Source organism: Terrapene carolina, unplaced genomic scaffold (assembly GCF_002925995.2).
Source record: "Terrapene carolina triunguis isolate 2854851 unplaced genomic scaffold, T_m_triunguis-2.0 Scaffold629, whole genome shotgun sequence".
In the NCBI taxonomy this organism is placed as follows: Eukaryota; Metazoa; Chordata; order Testudines; family Emydidae; genus Terrapene; species Terrapene triunguis.
Window position 1 is genome coordinate 10,936,523 of NW_020664980.1, and position 20,773 is coordinate 10,957,295.

Consider the following 20,773-nt stretch of genomic DNA (forward strand, 5'->3'; position numbering starts at 1 on the left):
CTCCTTACAGCAACGTGGGGGTGTGCACGCAGCTTACATAACCATCCCAAGGAGAGAGATCCCCCCAGGTTCACTACAAGCGGAGGTTACTCCGTCTGTAGCCACACATCACAGCTTCCTAACGTACTGTCCTTAGCAAGCCGAGTGAGAGGATTTCCTTGTGTGTTTCATGCAGATTTTATCCCAGAAGAGGCCATCCATAATAAAGCTGTACTGTTCTGGGTTACAAATGCACAACAAAGCCACAAACTTCCCAGAAACCCTCCTATTAGAGCACTGGGCATGTAAGAGGTGAAGGGTACTTTACTCTGAGTAGTGGAACAATTCCCCAGGACATAAGCATTTGGGCTGCTGCATGGAAAAGAGCCATCATTACCTAATGCTTAAAGAGAAAGAGAGAGAGCATATCAACAGATAAGTGGGTTGTCGCTCTCTCTTTTCTCAGCTATGTGCCTCTCCACCAGTCTTGTTTTTACCAGAGAACATGAAAACCCAGCTAAGGATATCCGTTAGCACTGTGTATGTTTCCTTTAGAAATAACAGGAGGAAATGCCCTGCCTAATCACATACCCTGGCTCAATCTCAATTCCACTATAATCCATGCAAGTTTTTGCCACGTATTTCAACTGCATCAGAATTTGGCTCTTACTGCTTGAATTCCAGTTGCTGGATGCAATTTAGAGACAGCAAATGCTAATCATCTGGTTTCTCAGCTACACCAGCTTCCTGGCTAAAACTTGAGTCTTCCTTTGAAAGTTACATCAAAACCTGTGCTACATTTACTACTGAAATTCTCTATTGGGATGACTTATATCTGGAATCTGACACATGCTTATAAGCTGCAATATCCAGATCTCAGCAGCTGCTGTAGCCGGCTCTCAGATTCTCGTTTTGCTGAACACTATTTACATGGGATTGTATTTTTCTAAATGTTTGGCTGAGGTCACTGAGCTGCCACAGACCTCCTGTGTGATCTCAGGAAAGTCAATTAGGCACAGAGACAGTTTATCCTCAGTCATACGGGGATAGCAGCACTGTCCTGCCACACAAAGTGTTGGGAGCTTAAATACATTAAATATTGGGAGTAACTCAGATGCTACAGTAATGAGGGCCAGATAAATATGACCGAAGCAAACTAGGCAGACCTAGACAGCCCATTCAGGTTGAGGGGGCAGGTCTGAATCAAAGATTTAGATCTGGCATTGTAACCCACCCACCCCCGACAAACCACACATCCTCATTAACGAAAGGTACTCTGCACATCAGCAGAGGACTGAAGGCTGCTTCCCGAACAGATGTCCTGAAGAGCTGCTGTTTCCTTGCAGTCTCTTCCTGGAAAGTGCTCTACATAGTTTGAGACACAGAAGCACATGGATCCTCCATGTGGAAGGCAGATGAAAACACTGTGCTGTTAGATGAGCAGCTGCAAACGGCAGGTGGGACTGAGAGGAAGCTACATTCAGCTTCCTTTGATTTGTCTGGTTTGTCTAAGAGAATTTGCCTTATTGCCCCGCTCTCCAAATGATGTCCAACCGGCACTAGCAGCTGGGAATGAAGAGTAGCTCCTGCATTTACATAAGAACGGCCGTACTGGGTCAGACCAAAGGTCCATCTAGCCCAGTATCCTGTCTACTGACAGTGGCCAATGCCGGGTGCCCCAGAGGGAGTGAACCTAACAGGTAATGATCAAGTGATCTCTCTCCTGCCATCCATCTCCACCCTCTGACAAACAGAGTCTAGGGACACCATTCCTTACCCATCCTGGCTAATAGCCATTAATGGATTTAACCTCCATGAATTTATCCAGTTCTCTTTTAAACGCTGTTATAGTCCTAGCCTTCAAAACCTCCTCAGGTAAGGAGTTCCACAAGTTGACTGTGCGCTGTGTGAAGAAGAACTTCCTTTTATTTGTTTTAAAGCTGCTGCCTATTAATTTCATTTGGTGACCCCTAGTTCTTGTATTATGGGAATAAGTAAATAACTTTTCCTTATCTACTTTCTCCACATCACTCAATTTTATATACCTCTATCATATCCCCCCTTAGTCTCCTCTTTTCCAAGCTGAAAAAGTCCTAGCCTCTTTAATCTCTCCTCATATGGGACCCTTTTCAACCCCCTAATCATTTTAACTTGCCCTTCTCTGAACCTTTTCTAGTGCCAGTATAACTTTTTTGAGATGAGGAGACCACATCTGTACGCAGTCTTCAAGATGTGGGCGTACCATCGATTTATATAAGGGCAATAATATATTCTCCGTCTTATTCTCTATCCCTTTAATGATTCCTAACATCCTGTTTGCTTTTTTGACCGCCTCTGCACACTGCGTAGACATCTTTAGAGAACTATCCATGATGACTCCAAGATCTTTTTTCTGATTTGTTGTAACTAAATTAGCCCCCCCATCATATTGTATGTATAGTTGGGGTTATTTTTTCCAATGTGCATTACTTTACATTTATCCACATTAAATTGCATTTGCCATTTTGTTGCCCAATCATTTAGTTTTGTGAGATCTTTTTGAAGTTCTTCACAGTCTGCTTTGGTCTTAACTATCTTGAGCAGTTTAGTGTCATCTGCAAACTTTACCACCTCACTTTTTACCCCTTTCTCCAGATCATTTATGAATAAGTTGAATAGGATTGGTCCTAGGACTGACCCTTGGGGAACACCACTAGTAACCCCTCTCCATTCTGAGAATTTACCATTACATGTGTTCCCTGGGGGAAATACTGCAGTAGCACTGCAGGTGAAATGCTTACATATGGGTGTGCATGGGACGAACCAAACAGACATGTGGTAACATCTCCGTGTGGAGAAACAAGGAGAGGACCAGCCAGAGAAAAGAAGAGAGAAAAAACAGGTGGACATGAAATGAAAGGTGCGGGGGAGGCAACTCCAGCTGCTCACTCCCCCAAAATATTCCTTCCTGAACTTTATAGTGTAGAATGGCTAAATGTGTCTGTTGGCAAACGGCTGGGAGAGCGTGCAACAACTCAGCCTATTCCCGCATCAGACTGTGACTGCAAAACCCACGCTATGGTTTTTAGGTGCCATGAGTTTCCGTTCCTTGTCCATCTTCCATCAGACGATACTGGCCTCTAATTCTTTCTAAGGGATTGGGGGGGGAGAAACCCCAGTTTGGGTCCTGTTAAAACTGAACAGCCACAGCACAGGGATATTAAGGCGGTCTCTCTGGTACTCCATTAGAAACAGATGCAGGACAAGAATATCTCCTGTAGCAAGGAGAACACAGATTTTAATCAGGCTTCCTTAACACTATGCTGAAGGACTCTCACGTCCTCATTCACGGCTTTCCCGTATGCCCAGGTTGTTTTTAAAAGAACAGTTTCCAGTGTTGCCAGAGATGTGCTGGGTAAAAGGGTGCAACCCCTGAAGGCTCCAAAATGCTGCAGAGTTTACGGGAGGTTTTTAATTACATTTTACAGACCACATTTATCTGTAATCGTTTTTAAAAAGCAACAGAGGCTCCAGCTATTTCCCCTCATGCCTTGGATTCTCAGACATTTTTCATTCTACAAATATCATACGCACATGCATTCCTCATGCAATGAGTGCACAGGGAAGCACGCAAACACAGCATCCTGCACCTAACTGGGAAGGGTTTAATTGTGGAATCAGCTTAATCAGCCCATTCCCAGGGAACCAGTTTATCCTAATGATACTTATTGACAATGACTTGCTCAATTAGGATGGTAATTTCTTGGATGCATGCAGGTAATTAAGCAGCTCTGTTAAGGATCTCTGCCCAGTGATGTGCTGTAGGAGGCCTCGGAGGGATCCTGCATTAACATTCCACAACCAAATGGAATGGAAGATTTTTGGAGTAATATCCCTGTGTCTGATGGAGTCACCTCTTCTCTGGACACTGCCACAGCATCCCTGCCAGAGAAGATTTACCTATCCTTGGAGCTCACAGAGACACTTGAAGAGCAACATTTATTTGAGCGGGGAGGTTTTGGTGAAGTCCAGATTGCTCCAGGAATGAGGTATTTTCAGAAGAGTTTCCATGGGGAGGAGATTCCATGCCCACCCAAGGTTACACAAGCTGGTCACTGTGCAACAAATACAGGACAAGCATTTCCAGAACACGCGCCCAATATAATGCTGCACTGCACCCCTCCCTGGTTCTGGGGCAGAGAATGTGGTTTTGTTTAAACACGAACCCAACCATGTCCCTTCTTCTGTGCCTCGCCCTCCTCTCTGCAACATACGCACCCCAGGGCCAAGGCACTTATCACAGGCTGAAAGGGACAATTTTTGTGGAAGCCCCATGCTAATGGCACCTCACTGGTCCGGCCCTCATGAGGCTGGCAGAGCTGCGTCTCCCTCCAAGTATCTGCACTACCATAGGAGTTGGAACCAGGGTGCGGCCGCACCCCTGGCTTGAAGTAGTAACAGCCACCCAAATACGTGGTTTCTGCCTTCTGCGTCTCCACTACAAAAATGGTTCCAGCACCACAGTGAACTAGTGCTGTCTCAGCATAGCAGAACTGCTCCAATTCCCCTTCCTGGGCTCTTTTATGTTCAAGTGAACTCTCATCAAGCTCACAGCATTACAAGGTTCTTCAGAAACCTGGTGGCACTTTAATTCTCTACCTTGACTTTATCTCCACTCGGGGGAAGTGGCTGTGAGCCTTTGTCAGCGGCTGGCCTTTGTTCCCTGTAACTCTTTAGTGAGCCAGCAGCTTTGACAAGAGCAATGGACAGCCACTGGAGACACATTAATTTCAGCTACGATTTGAAGTCTTCTCTTAACTGGGAAATCCACATAATTGGCACGATAACAGCCTGCTGGAACACCCGATTTACAGGGTTTTACCAAGCCACGTAATTAGAATACACTGGGCCGCAGGCTCTGCTCAGAGGCACAGCTGCAGCTTCCAATGAAGCCAAAAGGAGATGTATGCAAGCATCCATGGACAGAACTGGACCCACAATCACCACATGTTCCTGCAAATTCCTTAGGGCCAACTTTTACAAACACACACACACACACACACACAAACACACAGGAGGGGGGGGGGGGGGGGGGAGAAGAGAACAAAAACTCACACCGCATTACAGCAAGAGGCAGCAGGGAGGAAACCCCATGTGAGGATTTCCTCAGATTGCTGCATGGCAGATGGGGATTTCCCCCCCCATCCATTCTCTGTAATGAGCATTCCACACCAGACCATGTGTTCTGAGAGGATGTACCAGAGACAAAATACCATCCAACACAGAGGCCCAGGGCCTGTCCACCATCTCAGGACCACCAGCTCCATGGAGACCTGCTCAGAGAGTCTGCGACTGCCCTGAAACACCTCCCTAAAGATGTGATTCCAAGGCACAAAGGGAGTCTAGCTCCTGCCAGGGTAACTCACACCCAAGTATTCTCTATAGAGCCAGGGAAGAGAAAGATGTGTGACTCCCTGGCCTCCCTCTACTCCCCACAGGGGGGATCTGGATCCCTGTGACAAGGAGAACTTCATGAACCCTCACACTAATTACCATGCAGGAAACAGAAATCCTGAACTGACTCTAGGGTCACTTGGCCCTTTTGAAGTGAGTCTTCCCTACTACGGTAATCCCATGCAATTAAATGATGCATAGTTACAAAAAGACGTGCCCTGGAAGATGGAGCTTCACCCCATGAATACTGCCTATTACACTTCAGAAGATCTACTGCAGCTCTGCACAACATTCAGCATCACCTGGACAACAAATGTCTCCACTTCCCGTACTTTAAGCCCATAATAGCAAATAAGTGGTTGTTAAAATCTATTGCAGCCTATTTCGTCAAGTGTTGCACATTGCTCAAACGCTGGGCACATGCCGGAATATTCACTCCCTCGACGCTGCCTTCAGTGACATCTTTTCTAGGCTCAATTGCTCTTATTTCCCTTTTCCTCACGACAGGATCCTAGGTTTTCATTTATTTACATGACTCAGTAGCACTTGACTCAGTTGCACCTGCTCAGTTCTTGTAACTTCTGTAATGAAAACATTTGGCACCACTTGGTGCCAACTGTACCAAGAAATTGTTTCTTCCACCAGTTGAGGAAATCTGAAAGTCATGGGCAAACTGTACAAAATCCCTTTAGAAATCCACAGCTGGCCAACTAGAAAGACAAAACTTGGGACATGAGAATACGGGTATTCCAGTGAGTGAAAGAAATTAAAGCCTGCAGTATTTCAGACACACTAAAGAGAACACGGGAGTAAACTCTGCAAGCATAAGAGACAAGTCAAGAGAACACTACATTTTAAAATGACTCGCTTTGAGTGGCATGGCTGGGGGCAAGAAACATTGGGAGTGTGATGTAGGGCTTGGAGAGGTGGGGGGGGGGGGGCGGAGAAAAAAATCAGTATAAAAAAATTCCTCACTTCTTTTTAGTAGATACACCTGAGACATTAACAGTCTTACTCTTCATCATTAATGCTGTTTGAACTTCTTTGGATAGCTATGCAAAGAGAAAGAAAGAATGATCTCCTTTCTATAGCCATCACAGGCTCTACGGGAGGAATAGAACTGTTCATTATGTTCCATAGAATGGTTTTAAAAAAAAAAAAGGAGATCATTCTCTATGCACTGCTATGAGTGTTTAAGAGTAATTTCTATCCTATTGGTTTCAATATAAAACTATGTTAAATTCTATATAAGACATTCCCATAACTATCAACTTGGATATTGAAAGACTAAATAGTCAGTTTCATCTTTGTTTCTAATCAGTTTCACTTTAAGTTAATGCAGTTTCCTGTATTAACTTAATTCTGGGCTTTCAAAAAGGGGGCAGGGTGACGTTTAAATAAGTCATGTGGGGGTGATGCTGTTTGGGGGTTTGTTTTATTTAGATCATGCAATTCCTATTGGACTTTTCTAGGCCTCTGTCCACTTGGGTTTGAACTAGTTTGACTGCATATATCTTTGAAAGAGGATAGATAGGGCTCTTACTTCAACTATTAGTCCCACCAGAGAGCTTTAGAGCAAAGGCAGTGGTTGGGTTCTATTAGTAAGACCCTAGCCCAGGGGTAGGCAACCTATGGCATGTGTGCCGAAGGCGGCACACAAGCTGATTTTCAGTGGCACTCACACTACCCGGGTCCTGGCCACCAGTACGGGGGGCTCTGCATTTTAATTTAATTTTAAATGAAGCTTCTTAAACATTTTAAAAACCTTATTTACTTTACATACAACAATAGTTTATGTTATCTATTATAGACTTATAGAAAAAGACCTTCTAAAAACGTTAAAATGCATTACTGGAACGCGAAACCTTAAATTAGAGTGAATAAATCAAGACTCGGCACACCAGTTCTGAAACATTGCTGACCCCTGCCCTAGCCTCTGTTCAGTTCCTGTGAGCCAGCGTTTGGATAGAGGAGACGTACAATCTGAACCGCTTGATGTTTACCATAAGACAGACCAGTCTTGGCAATGTGTAAGCCATATCCCGTCCCATGAGATACAAGTTCCTAGAGATTCAAGAGAGAACATTTCCCAATACACATTATTTGGGAGCTATTCAAGTCTCTTTCATGCCCCCCATTAACGTTGTATCTGAGCGCCTCACAATCTTTATCATATTGATCCTCGTAACACCCCTGTGAAGAAACGAAGTACTATTTTCCCCCATTTTACAGATGGGGAACTGAGGTAAGGGACTCTGATTTGTCCAAGGTCAGGCAGGAAGTCAGTGGCAGAATAAGCATTCAAACCCTTGTTTCCCAAGTCCTAAGGGATTGGACAAAGCTAGTGGGCATCTCACTTGCATCAAGAACATTATCACCTGAAGCCAGCTTCGTAAAGGGCTTCTTGCTGCTCCCTCTAGTCTTGCATTTTCGAATAATGGCAATTTAAACACACACACTAGTATTTCCCGGAGCGCGCTCTCGTGCTCATTTTTCACTCCATCCTGTTGAGATGCACTGCGTATGCCTTGTCCAATATCAAAATCATTCATAAAAGGAAGATGGTTGAAACTAAGACTAGGTCTACACTGCAGCTTATGCCGGCATAATTTATGTCGCCCAGGGGTGTGAATAAACCACCCCTCTGAGCGACATACGTTACACTGACGTAAGCGTCGTGTGCACAGCGCTTCTCCCACTGACATCACTACCGCCACTCGTGGGGGCTGGAGGAGTTAAGCCGACAGAAGAGCTCTCCCCCATCGGCTTAGAGTGGCTACATCAGAGAGCTTACAGCGGCACAGTTATACAGCTGTAAACTCTCTAGTCTAGCTGTGCCCTAAGTCTACCATTTTCAAACAAGCAGCAACAACAACAATTGAAACCAAACCTGTCAGAGATCCCAAAACCCCTTCTAGAATTCAATGACCCATCTCCCACCAGCTGCTCTTTTGCCATAAATACAAATGTAGGCATTGGACACCTTCACTATCTTCCACGCAGACACAGACACAGGAGAAAAGTAAAAATACCCGCTCCTTAGCATCATGCCTTACCTACAGACTATACTAGTCTACTGCACCCTGTCAATGACTCTTCCCCCTGCTGCCAAATAGTTTTTGCTTTCCTTGTATTCAGTAACTTCCTTTCTACTCTTGATGGTCCCTTGCCTATTTCCCACTCCACACGATCACCTCTATCAATCTGTGACTCTTCTCTTCACAAATAGCTCCCAAAAATAGGACTTTATAACCAAAATTGAATCATATTTGTAATTCTTATTTTGTATTGGCAGGTTCCATATAAGATAGCTGAGATGGGTGGAGGAGAGGGTTAACTAGTATTCTTTATTATCTGTATAGCACCAACAGGGTACTAAGTGCTTTACAGACTGGTATAAAGGAGCCCAAATCTGCTCCCCCACACAATTAACACTGGCATAACTCCTTTCAAGATACACCTGATTTATACCAGTGTGAGAGTAGAACCAGACCCAATGTCCTTTCCCCAAAGAACTTCAAGTCTACACAGAATACAGAAGGAAGGAAAGAGGAACTGGAAGGGTCTATGCAAGCTCTAATTTTAGCTGTAAATTTGCATTCTACACAAAGAATCACACAACCCAAATGACTACCCATAAGAACTAAAAACTAACCACCACAGGAGTTTTCTATTGGGAACTTAAGAACCACCATCCCACTTACGCTTGTTTTAGCGTATCTTGACCAATAGGCTGACCCGACAAGTTAGCACGGCTTCTTGAAAGGCAAATGACTAGTTTTATTATAAGCAGTGGTGTTGTAGCCATATCGGTTCCAGGATATTAGAGAGATAAGGTGGGTGGGTAATCTCTGGACCCGCTTCTGTTGGTGAGAGAGTCAAGCTCATAAGTCAAGAAGTGGGTCCAGTAAAAGAGATTACCTCACCCACCTTGTCTCTCTAGTCTTATAACAGGAACATGAAATGAAGACTAAATGTAACATGACTTATGTGCGGGGAAAAAAGCAGTAAAGTGCCTCAAAACAATACAGAAAAGAAAGGTAGCACGCGTCACACTCTGCCCTTCATTTAGTGTAGCCTGCAGGCATCAGTTACGCTGATGGTTCCTCGGTCTGTGATTTAAGCCATGAAGGTTTTTTCCCCCCTTCAGTTTCCAGGAGGTATTGAGTCCAGCTTACCTGCACGTTCTCTTCCGTGACCTCTATTTCAGCTGTGTAGATGTAATCAATCAGCTTACTCAGTGTTTGCCCATCAACGTCTTTTATTTCAATCTTCTTTGCTTTACTTTCAGTCATGTCTCCTGAAATTCAGTTCAAATCGGCATTCAATGTTTGTTTGCTTTTCTCCTCCCCTCCACCTCGATTCCCCATATGCCCAGTGGAAACTCTCCCTCCACCCCTAATTATAAAACATATTGAAAGCCCTGAACCCAATCACTATCCCTGCAGGTCCAGGATGACTGGCAGAAGTCCATTAGTGCCACCTTCTAAACATCAGAGGGTGATATCATGAGGCAACGAGAGAGACTCAGGGTGTGTGCGCAGTTTCACAGCCCAAGAACTGCAATGGGGGAGATGTACCCCAAGAATAGCATGCCTAGAACGGGGTAGTCTTCTAGCAGCCTCTTCTCCTGAGGCTTCCAACACAGTTCTGCAGACTGAAGAGATTGGCCTGGTTCAAATACATTTCCCCATGAGCTGGGTGCTTGAAGAGAACTTCCTGAGATTCACCCAAGCTCAAATGTATATGAGAAAACAATAGGACATGATTAACTGCTCTCATATAGGGCTAAGCACAGAAAGTGACAAAGAAGTTTTCCTTTGATAGGCTATAAGAACTAATTATGGGTGAATCTCCTGAGGGTCTCTTCCCACAAACTGGGAAACTATGAAAAACCTCAGCAGAAACCACCACTCCTTCGCTAGCATTTTTTTTTTTGGCCAAGGGACAGTCATATCCGGAGGGACAGGCCAAAGGAAATCTAAGGTTAACTTAAAAAAAAGGTGGCAAACAACAAGAGACTCCATTGGAGGTAAACCAAACCTATGTCTGCTCAACAGCCTAAGCGTGCATACCCCAGTGTAGCTGACTTTGAGCTTGATTAGAAACAGACTGTGTGTGTGTATGTGTGTGTATGTGTGTGTATGTGTGTGTTTCAGTAACAAAAGAATACTGTGCGTGTTGCAAGAAAGGATCCCTGAGGCCACCTTTAAGGATCAGTTACAGAAAGGGACATTACACCTCCAAGTTTTATCATCAGCATTTTGAGAAGCCAGGGAAGAAAAGCAAATTCCAGCTGCAGAAGTAAAACAATAGAAGAAAACAAGTTAGGAGAAACTGAACAAATGTCAAATCTTGTGCCGGGATACGAATAATCACTACACTGAGAAATTCAGTCACTCAGCGCTGCTGCTGTGGGATTCCGAGGAATAGTTCTATACTCATCCTCTGTGGAAAAACAGTTACAGGCTGCATGTAAAGGAAATGTTCAAGTCATCTTTGACATGACATGACAGAGCTCCATATGCTAAGAGCACAGCACGTGGCATGGGACGAGACAGACACAGAAAGGCAACCAAGTTTCAACCAAGTCCTGACACTGGGAATTACACCTAGCTCTGGCCTTATTCACACAAGTGACATGAACTACACTGTGTGAGAGTAAGATGAGCAGGACCTGGTCCCTAAGTAAAACCAATAAAGTCTTGTGATGAACTGGAAGAAAGAAAAAAAAAAAAACGCAATCATAAAGGTCATGTAAAGGAACCCAAGACATCTTTACAAGCAAAAGACCCAAATCTGTGAAGTCAAATCAAATCCGTGGTGGTATTCAAAGCAGGTGGGATTAAAAAAAAATTCTCCCCAGCTGAAGGAAGGGTCCTGAACAAAGGATATTACAGAATGGTCCATAAAAGTCTCCCAAGTGCTATGGTAACACCCTTTATCTGTGCTTCAGAGCAAGCAAAAGACTCAGTACAGACACGGATATGTTTATTGAAAAAAAAAAAGGGGTAGAGGACAGAGTCAGAGGCACTTATGCAGAGATCAATACACAAATAGCTCAGAGAGACGGATCTGAGAACATCATCTCCCTTTGTGGCACTCATAGGACACATCCAACAAAAATAAATACCGTGTGGGCTCACACGCCCACCCACAAGCTGCTACCTCTGCAGTTTGCATTCTGCTAGATCTCTAGATCATTATGCTCAGCTCCATAGCCCGGGCAAGTAGAGCTGCAGCGATACCATCTACCCGCTCCCCTCCACACTCCAGTAGGTCACTCCAACCTGTTCCACTGGTCAGAAGGCACCACTTTTCACATGCCTTTTATTCTTCCCAGCCAGGAAGCACATGACACTCTGAGCTGAAAGGGAAGGAGGGAGGGAAGTTAGCAAGATAATAGGAGTGGGTGATAAATGCTTCCATCCAAGCCCAAGCACGCAGATTCAGTACAAATATAGCATATCCTAAGGCATCTTTGGAGGTGTTGGAATGACTGGATGAATTAATTCAACTCATCCCATACACCCTTTAAAAAAAAAAAAAAAACTAAGGTCTTTGACAAACCAGAATCAAGCCTTGCTTGCTTCACATCTTAATTTAAAGCACTGTTATTAATTATTTGTATTTGCACTATATCTACAAAAAAAACAGGTGTACTTGTGGCACCTTAGAGACTAACAAATTTATTAGAGCATAAGTCTTCGTGGGCTACAGCCCACTTCTTCGGATGCCCACTAAAGCTTATGCTCTAATAAATTTGTTAGTCTCTAAGGTGCCACAAGTACTCCTGTTCTTTTTGCGGATACAGACTAACACGGCTGCTACTCTGAAAACTATATCTACAGACAACAATGGATAGCAGGGCACCCCTGTGCTAGGCAGTGTGCACATTAGCCAAGCCCTGCTCCAAAGAATTGAAATAGACAAGACAAAGGTAGGAGGGGAAACAGACAGGAAGTGACTTGCCTACGGTCACGCAACAGGTCAGGGTCAAAGCCAGGAGACCTGGGTTGTGTTCCTGACTCCCAGTCCTGTGCTCTACCCACTGGACCATGCTGCCTTTTGCTGCTGATTAGACTTTGCAACCACTGCTCTCACATCTGCAAGCACTTCATATGTATACCTTGCATACTGCCTCAATACACATTACTGTGTCTATCTACTGCAATGCCATTGCTCTTTCTAGCCTGCATTAACTCAGGGGGCTAGTCAGTTCTTCTCTCCCATCTTTGATATTGCCTTGTTCACAGAGCACTGCAGGCCGTCCTGCGCCATATTTCTTGTGCTCCACATGGACACTGTCTGGTTCATGGCTCTTTTTTGTTGTTTTTTTAAACCAAGGATCTGTTCAAATTGCCTGTGAGGAGAATACACAAGCATGTCAGAGAACACAACAGCAGCCCTTTCACACACAAAAGAGGAGAGCAGATTCTGAAGTGATGCCGAAGATCTGAAGAGAAGATCTGGATTGCTGCGGACTGCTTCTGTGCTTCCAAAAAACACACAATCACTCTACAGTAAAGGTCCCAAACATTCCAATCACATCACTGCAGCTTTTGCAGTCATTATGGGAGTGGATCTGGGTTTGTTTTATTTCAAAATGTTGTACATTATAATGACCATCCTTGCAGAACAAAACAAAACCATCAAACCTCCATGGGAAGTGCTTTTAAAAAATAATGAAGGGAAAGCAATCAGTTTAGGAACACTGCTCCAAATTCAGATCTGGAGTTAGCAAGGGTAAGTCCCATGACTTTCAGTGGGCGATGTGCCTGCTTATTCCAGAGCTCCAAAGTCTTGGTTTTAAACAATACATAACTAGAAGAGATCAGCTGGCTAAAGGCACTGGCATAGAGAGTCCTTCATCTCAAGGTCATTGGTTCAAATCCAGTACAGATCTACACTGATTGCGAGTTGCTGAACAGCAATGGGATGATAGCACATAGGTAATGAATGGCTGGTCTACGTTTGGATCTTGCTTGTCCAGGGTCTTCTTTTCTACCAGCTAACCCAATGAGCACCTTCCTCATGGGCATGGCCATAGAATTTTTCTCCTTGAGTGAACTTTCTCTGCCCTGGAAGAGGTCCCTTTTAGGCCAAGCATGACACATACTAGAGGCTTTCACAAACAGCTCACTACTGCTGCGTGGGTCCTGTGGATAAATACAAGCACTCGGTTTCCCCACTACTGTCAAGTTTCATCTCTGAGCAGTAACACAAAGAACATGAAGACTATTCAAGCTTATTATTGTAAAGGGTCACGCTCCACAAAGTAAAACAACGCGGCGGTACAGAGAAGTACTTCTGACCTTGCAACAGGGAGCCTCAGAACTTAAATATGGGATCAGCCAGCCCTAAACTTAAACCAGGAGAGGCCTGATAGTGACCTAGCGCTCAACTTGTTTTACAACCAGAGCAGCAGCAAATAGTCATCGTTATAACTATAGCCAAAGGTAGTTTACAAAAAAAGTCACATGATTGTGGTTAGATGGTTACTGTTTAACTTTCAGATCTGAGCATTACTGGGCCCCACAGAATTCCAGTACAGGAACAGCAGCAGAGTCTACCTGCCCTTATTAATGCCTGTTAATCATGATGGCTGGTTTCAGGCAGACATGACCTCTAAGGATCAGAGGCTTCTCCAGGGCTGTGCTCTTGTTGACTGGTGTAATAACTACCACAGACAGTAACAAATATTCTCAGTACAAACCTCGGAGCAGCGCACTCTTTCTTGCTTTGCTCCTTACACGTAGCGGCATTATTATTACCGCTAACATCCAATCCCAAGATACCGTCTCAGCTCTCTAGCTTCTTAATAGCTTAGATTTCTCAGCCTTATGAAGAAAAAAAACTTCCTGGCAAACAAAGTACCTATCAACGCACTCCTGCTTATTCAGACGTACATCCCACAACGTCAACCATCAATTTTATTTTTTAAGCGAATGCACCTTCTATTTCCCACACCCCAAAAGCCACTGATGCATGCAATCCCAGCAGAACACCAAGCGCAACACATGAACTCACATTTGCATCTCCCCCTTTCCCATTCAGTTAGGACCATATTCTTTCTGGCACAAACTTTGCCTGGCTCTGCTATAGCTTTTAAGTCACGACAAAGAAAACACCTTTCGCAGATGATTAGCAAGGAGTTCAACTCTTCCAATAAAGCTGACAGAAAGAGGCCCAATTTAAGCCCCTTTTAAAGGGGGGGAGCATCTATGTAGCGACACAAAACAGTAGCTCCCAGCTCTCTTTTGACCCCCCTCCAACGCTTTGGTGACCACAACTCAAGGAGCATCACAGAACGTTCCCAAAACTGGGTTTCCCACATAGCTTGACTTCAGCCCAATGTGTTATCACAAAACTCGTTCAGAGGACCTTAAAATCCAATTTGTTTGATTACTGGGTATTTGGGTTTGTTGGTTCTTTTTCTGGAAGGGAAGGCGAGTGAGGGAACAATGTGGCCTCCTGGTAGCTGCTCCTTTAAGAAGAGGAGCAAAGAGCAGATGGCCCAGGTGGAGGGGGAAGTCAAAGGTCTCCTATGTACTCAGGACAGCAACAGGAGGAGAGTCAGCAGCTGCAGAGCCCTGCAAAGAGGTAGAGTTGGGTGGGGTGGCAGTACTGATTGGAATTATTTGAAGAGGGGAAGAATTGTTTGGGATATAACTGATCTGTTGGAGGCACAGAGATGATTTTCAGGTGGGAGCAAAGTTTTGCCAATGGAAATTCAATATGCATGGCCAAGGGGCTTGGGAACAGAGAGGGTACTGCAGTGCAGGTGTCTTCTAGCTGAGCTAACAGGCTGAGTCTTCAGTTGAGTTAGGTGTTGTGAAAATATTCCATCTCTGTCCTCAGAGACTTTTTCAGCTCTTGACCTTTTTGCCTTAACATAAGACCTAATCTTGCCAACGCTGAAGCTTGCATGTAGTTTTGCTTATATAGAATCATAGAACTGGAAGGGACCTCAAAAGATCATCTAGTCCAGTCCCCTGCACTCATGGCAGGACTAAGTATTATCTAGACCATCCCTGACAGGTGTTTGCCCAACTTGCTCTTAATCTCCAATGATGGAGATTCCACAACATCCATAGGCAATTTATTCCAGGGCTTAACCACCCTGACTGTTAGAAAGTTTTTCCTAACGTCCAACCTAAACCTCCCTTGCTGCAATTTAAGCCCATTGCTTCTTGTCCTATCCTCAGAGGTTAACGAGAACAATTTTTCACCCTCCTCCTTGTAACAACCTTTTGCGTACTTGAAAACTGTTACCAGGTCCCCGCTCAGTCTCCTCTTCTCCAAACTAAACAAACCCAATTTTTCAATCTTCCCTCATAGGTCATGTTTTCTAGACCTTTAATCATTTTTGTTGCTCTTCTCTGGACTTCCTCCAATTTGTCCACATCCTTCCTGAAATGCGGCGCCCAGAACTGGACACAATGCTCCAGCTGAGGCCTAATCAGCACAGAGTAGAGCGGAAGAATTACTTCTTGTGTTTTGCTTACAACACCCCTGCTAATACATCCCAGAATGACGTTGGCTTTTTTTGCAACGTTACACTATTGACTCATATTTAGCTTGTGGTCCACAATGACCCCAGATCCCTTTCTGCAGTACTCCCTCCGAGGCAGTCATTTCCCATTTTGTGTGCGCGCAACTGATTGTTCCTTCCTAAGTGGAGTACACCTCTACCTCGATATAACGCTGTCCGCGGGAGCCAAAAAAAAAAATCTTACCGCATTATAGGTGAAACCGCGTTATATCGAACTTGCTTTGATCCGCCAGAGTGCACAGCCCCGCCCCCCCGCCGGAGCACTGCTTTACCGTGTTATATCAGAATTCGTGTTATATCGGGTTGCGTTATATCGGGGTAGAGGTGTACTTTTCTTTTTGTCCTTATTGAATTTCATCTTAGTTACTTCAGACCATTTCTCCAGTTTGTCCAGATCACTTTGAATTATAATCCTGTAATCACGGATGGGGTTTCCAAAGCCTTGGTATGAGTATTGCCATCGGAGTCAACAAGACTTCTATCATTCGCTTCAGCGGGAACAGAATTAAACCAATGTCGAACACTTCGGAACATCTCCATCCTTTGTGTTCAAGTGTTTGTAGGACAAGGCCTTTGGACTGTAAGCTCCGAGACAGGGACTTTTGTGGGAGGACGTGTGTGCGATGTACCATGCAAATTTACAGCACTGTATAAATGTTTGATATAAATAAATAAACAAACATACTTTAACACCCCAAATTCTGGTCTAGAAAAGTCAAACATCTCACTTCAAAAGCTATCTGCCAACCCACATACAATTCCTTCTGTGTCCCACACTGCACAGATCTCCGACCTGAGGGACACACACGGTAGCATCCAATTTTTACCAAGTGCTGCCAGTGTCCTCAAACCTGCACAAGACACGGTCCCCTGTCCAAGGGGGATTTAGCCAAGAGATTTTTCAAGCACATTCATTGGAATAAGCAGCTAGGGACTTCACTACATTTCTTCTCTTCCAGGAAAAGACCTCCATACAGCCCCGAGCCCACCCCATCTGCAGCAGGTCTATCGTGAAGACATGACAGTGTGTGTCTTGGAATCTGCAGGGCACACTCAAGCACAGAACTTTGTTTGGACACAGAAAAGTACCTGTAAACATTGCACAAAAATAGGGGCTGCAGGCTGCTAGGACAACGCGATGGGCTTCCATCTCAATGGCTTCGGCAACAATCACCACGTCACAGAGGAGCCGCTTGCTGGAAAATACCAGAGAAGACAACATGGTTTCAGAACATCTGGCCATGCAAAGGGACCTCTGGAAATACCCTTGGGAAAAATGAGCAGAGTTCCTACGTCACAAACAAGTGACCTGAATCATCCAGCAAGACCTGACAACTGCTGGAGTGTCAGTGGAAGGTTGAAACACAAAGAAACAACCAGCCTGTGTCAACTTTTCTTTATGGAGCATAATCCTACTCCCATCCAAAGCTGCAGAGATCCCTGCCTGAAATAGAACTGGACACATTCTGTTCCACAAAAGGAAGGATTTGGGAGGCTGGCCACAGGGTTCTGAACCCCAAAGTTCAGATTGCCTCCATCTCCCCTCATAGAATGGCCTAGGAAAGGGACAAAGGAGCCGCCTAGCAGCTCTACCACTACATCAATCTGCCACCCACTTTTCCCCATAAAGCAAGGACGTAGCACCAGTAGGGGATGCTGCAGCTTTAATCTCTTCACAGCCTTGGGAGGGAGGTGGGATAAAAAGGGAGAGAGTTCCTTTCTTTCCCACATGACACAACAGGGCTGGTAGAAAGAGAAGGTTTGATGCTACAGCACATGAACAACCAAGCGTGTTCCTCAGGTCTGAATAGCACACAAAGGGTTCCTCATGTCATTCTCACAAGCATCACCACAAAGTGCACTCATTCACTGGAGTCTGCTATTCACCTTGATGACTGAGTTTAACGCACAAGTCAGCATGGGGCTGGGAGTCCAAAAACTTCCAAGTTCTAGCCCCAGTTCTGCCACTCACTCGCTGCGTGGCTTTGGGTAAGTTTTTCATGAATCCGTGCCCATTTTTATCTCCATCACAGTTCTCTCCTTTGAGGATTTGTTAATTGATGTTTGTATATTGTAAGTGCTCAGTATTAACATAAAATACCTGGTCCCTACTGGAGCATCTAAACGCAGAATAAGGGTGCTCATTGAAGGGGTCACACTAGGAAAAAAGATCGGTCTACAAATCCAAATGTCACTTTCTCTTCTATACAGCTTATTGCGCTTTTGCTTTAGAAAATCCCATATCAAACAAAAAACACACTTAGCCTTCTAACAGACTAGGTATGTCCCCGGCATTGTGATACCTAATAAAACGACTCCCAAAACACTGAAGATTGAGCTGGAAACATGCAGGAAAGACAACACCTAGAAACAGATAAGAGACTGCGTGTTCCATATTTATGCCAGCTTTGATGGAATGGTGATGGTAAAGGGAGCTTTTGTGTGAGCAATACACAATGCAGGCTTTGGAGATCATTCACTTCAGTCTATCAGGAAGGAACCCAGTTTAGTCCCTCTCTGGGATCCTATCATCTAAAAAGTGCATTTCATGCAAATGAGATTTCCATTTCCATTTAGAAGATGAATGTGCCAAGCAACTAACCCGTAGCAAATAGGTTAGAGGTCTCACTACCCCTCAGAGAGTTTAAATCTAGACTTTCTGTAAGGGATTATTAGATAAATAGGAATTAAATCACTGTTATTCAAGGTAACCATTTCCACAGGCTGTCTGACAGTATTACTGAGTGCTGGTTCAAAGCAGTGCACCATACAAACATCTGGCTTGCAGACTCCAAAACAGCAGCAAGAGCGGAGAGAAAGCAGTGCTAAGGAGCATGCAAAGATGCAGTCTGAAAAGTAGGTGCTTAAGGGCAAATCTAACCTTCTACAGTCAGCTGAGTAACATACAGGATCTTGCAAAACATGGAACCCAAGAGAGCAGCACTGCTAGGGCCTCCAGCGCATGTCAATTAAAGGAATACAAAACTGGATTTTCAACATAACCAGCCTGGTGCTCTGCTGCACAAGCACCTGCATTCAGGTCTCCTGATCCCTGTGTCAGCAGAGGGAGACTAAAAAGGAAACGCACTCAGCATCACAGAATTGAGAGACGGGAAGGATACCTCATATACATATATATTTTTATAACAGAGAAATCTGGAGATATACCTATCTCATAGAACTAGAAGGGACCCTGAAAGGTCATCGAGTCCCTGCCTTCACTAGCAGGACCAAGTGCTGATTTTGCCCCAGATCCCTAAGTGGCCCCCTCAAGGATTGAACTCTCAACCCTGGGTTTAGCAGGCCAATGCTCAAACCACTGAGCTATCCCCTAGCCCAAGCATAGAGGTATCTGCCACAGAGGGAGAGGATTCCAGTCCTTCTCCTTATTGGAGAATGTGTATTTTAGAAGTGTCAACCTATTCAACCCCACAAAGGGAGGGGCAGAGGGGAGGGAAGAGAGAGAGAGAGAGTGTGTGTGTTACACATTTTTCACATTAAATAAATAAAACAGAATAATAGTGTCACAAACCAAAGATACCGTTTGGCAGGCTAAGGACTCAAGTAAGTCGCATATAAATGAAAGTCAAATGCTCACTGAATTTCAACCTGCTTCAAGGGAAGATGGCAGACTCCAGAAACAAGCTGAATGTCATCCGCTGCCACTAAATGGCTGACACACCTATAAGTATCTTTTAAAGAACTAGATTTTTTTTTTTTTTTTTAAAGTCCATTTAAAGTAACAATTCTCCTCTCCCCCACACATACACACACTTGATCGAAGATGTGCTGGAGTTCTTTGAGCAGTGTGAAGTTTTTAAATTGGCTTGTGGGTGGTGTGATTTTTTTTTTTTTTTACTTTGCAATGCAAAGCTGAGATTGAGTGACAGTGAGTCAAAGAGAATGAGAATTCTACTTTAGCAATCCTTGCTCTGTAATTACGTGTAGGTGTCCTCGTATCTGTAATGTTCTATTATTGGTCTTCAAGCCGTTTGCTCTGTTGAAAATATAGTTTGTGTGCGGATTTGCTGTAAGTAGCAGGAAACTTTAAACCAATTATTGTTTGTAAATGGCAGATATGGCTCTGAAAATGTTTTTTGAGACACAGCTGGCTTCTTTTTGACAAAGAGGTAGACAGGTGTGTGGGTGGGAATAGCAGTGCTCTATAGTGTCTACACTTTGGCTGCCTCTTCCTACTGTTTCGCTAACACCCTCCTTTTGTGCTGAAGCAAATACACAGAATATTATTTTTTAAAGTGCCCCAAATGACCTTCTGTTCTGATCAGCATGTGTCTGATAAACCAAAGATGATGCATGTTACGTGGAAAAAGTACCTCCGTAATTCATTCATGACCTTGAATGCCTTTCCCATGTGAGAAGGATTGACTGTTACCGTGCGCTGGTCCTTCTCCTTATCTTCAGCTTCATCAGGTGACTGGGAACTCTGTTTGATGCTGAAAATGAGGATAAGAGGGAAAGGAAAGTTTATGCTTTTTCAGTGTTGTTGAATCAAGCATAATTGAATTTAAAGATAGCAATAATTTGTGTTACTATAGCAAGCTCTGTCCTGAAGGATCCCCAATGCTTTACAGATTATGGCCCAGCTCCTGCAAACACTTGCGCATGCAAGTAGTACGAACAGGACAACTCACATGTGTAGAGTCACAGACACTCATCCTTGTTTCTAGGATCAGTGTCCGTATACAGAAAGGATCGCTGAAATGCAGCTACCACTGGTTGGTTAGATGGCCGCAGCCAACCAGACAAGAGTGGGAAGGGGAAGAAATGTGAGCCAAGCACATGAGG

General features: G+C 44.3%; 1 protein-coding gene across 1 annotated transcript in view; it reads right to left on the reverse strand.

Moving 5' to 3' along the window:
- Positions 1–20,773, reverse strand: part of KLHL3 (kelch like family member 3) — a 64,235-nt gene that overhangs the window by 33,521 nt on the left and 9,941 nt on the right. Inside the window, exons 2-4 of the mRNA XM_024202077.2 lie at positions 20,302–20,421; positions 17,057–17,163; positions 9,591–9,712 (exon numbers count right to left, since the gene is read on the reverse strand). Coding sequence (XP_024057845.1) covers positions 9,591–9,712; positions 17,057–17,163; positions 20,302–20,421 — 349 coding nt within the window. The remainder of the gene's footprint in view (positions 1–9,590; positions 9,713–17,056; positions 17,164–20,301; positions 20,422–20,773) is intronic.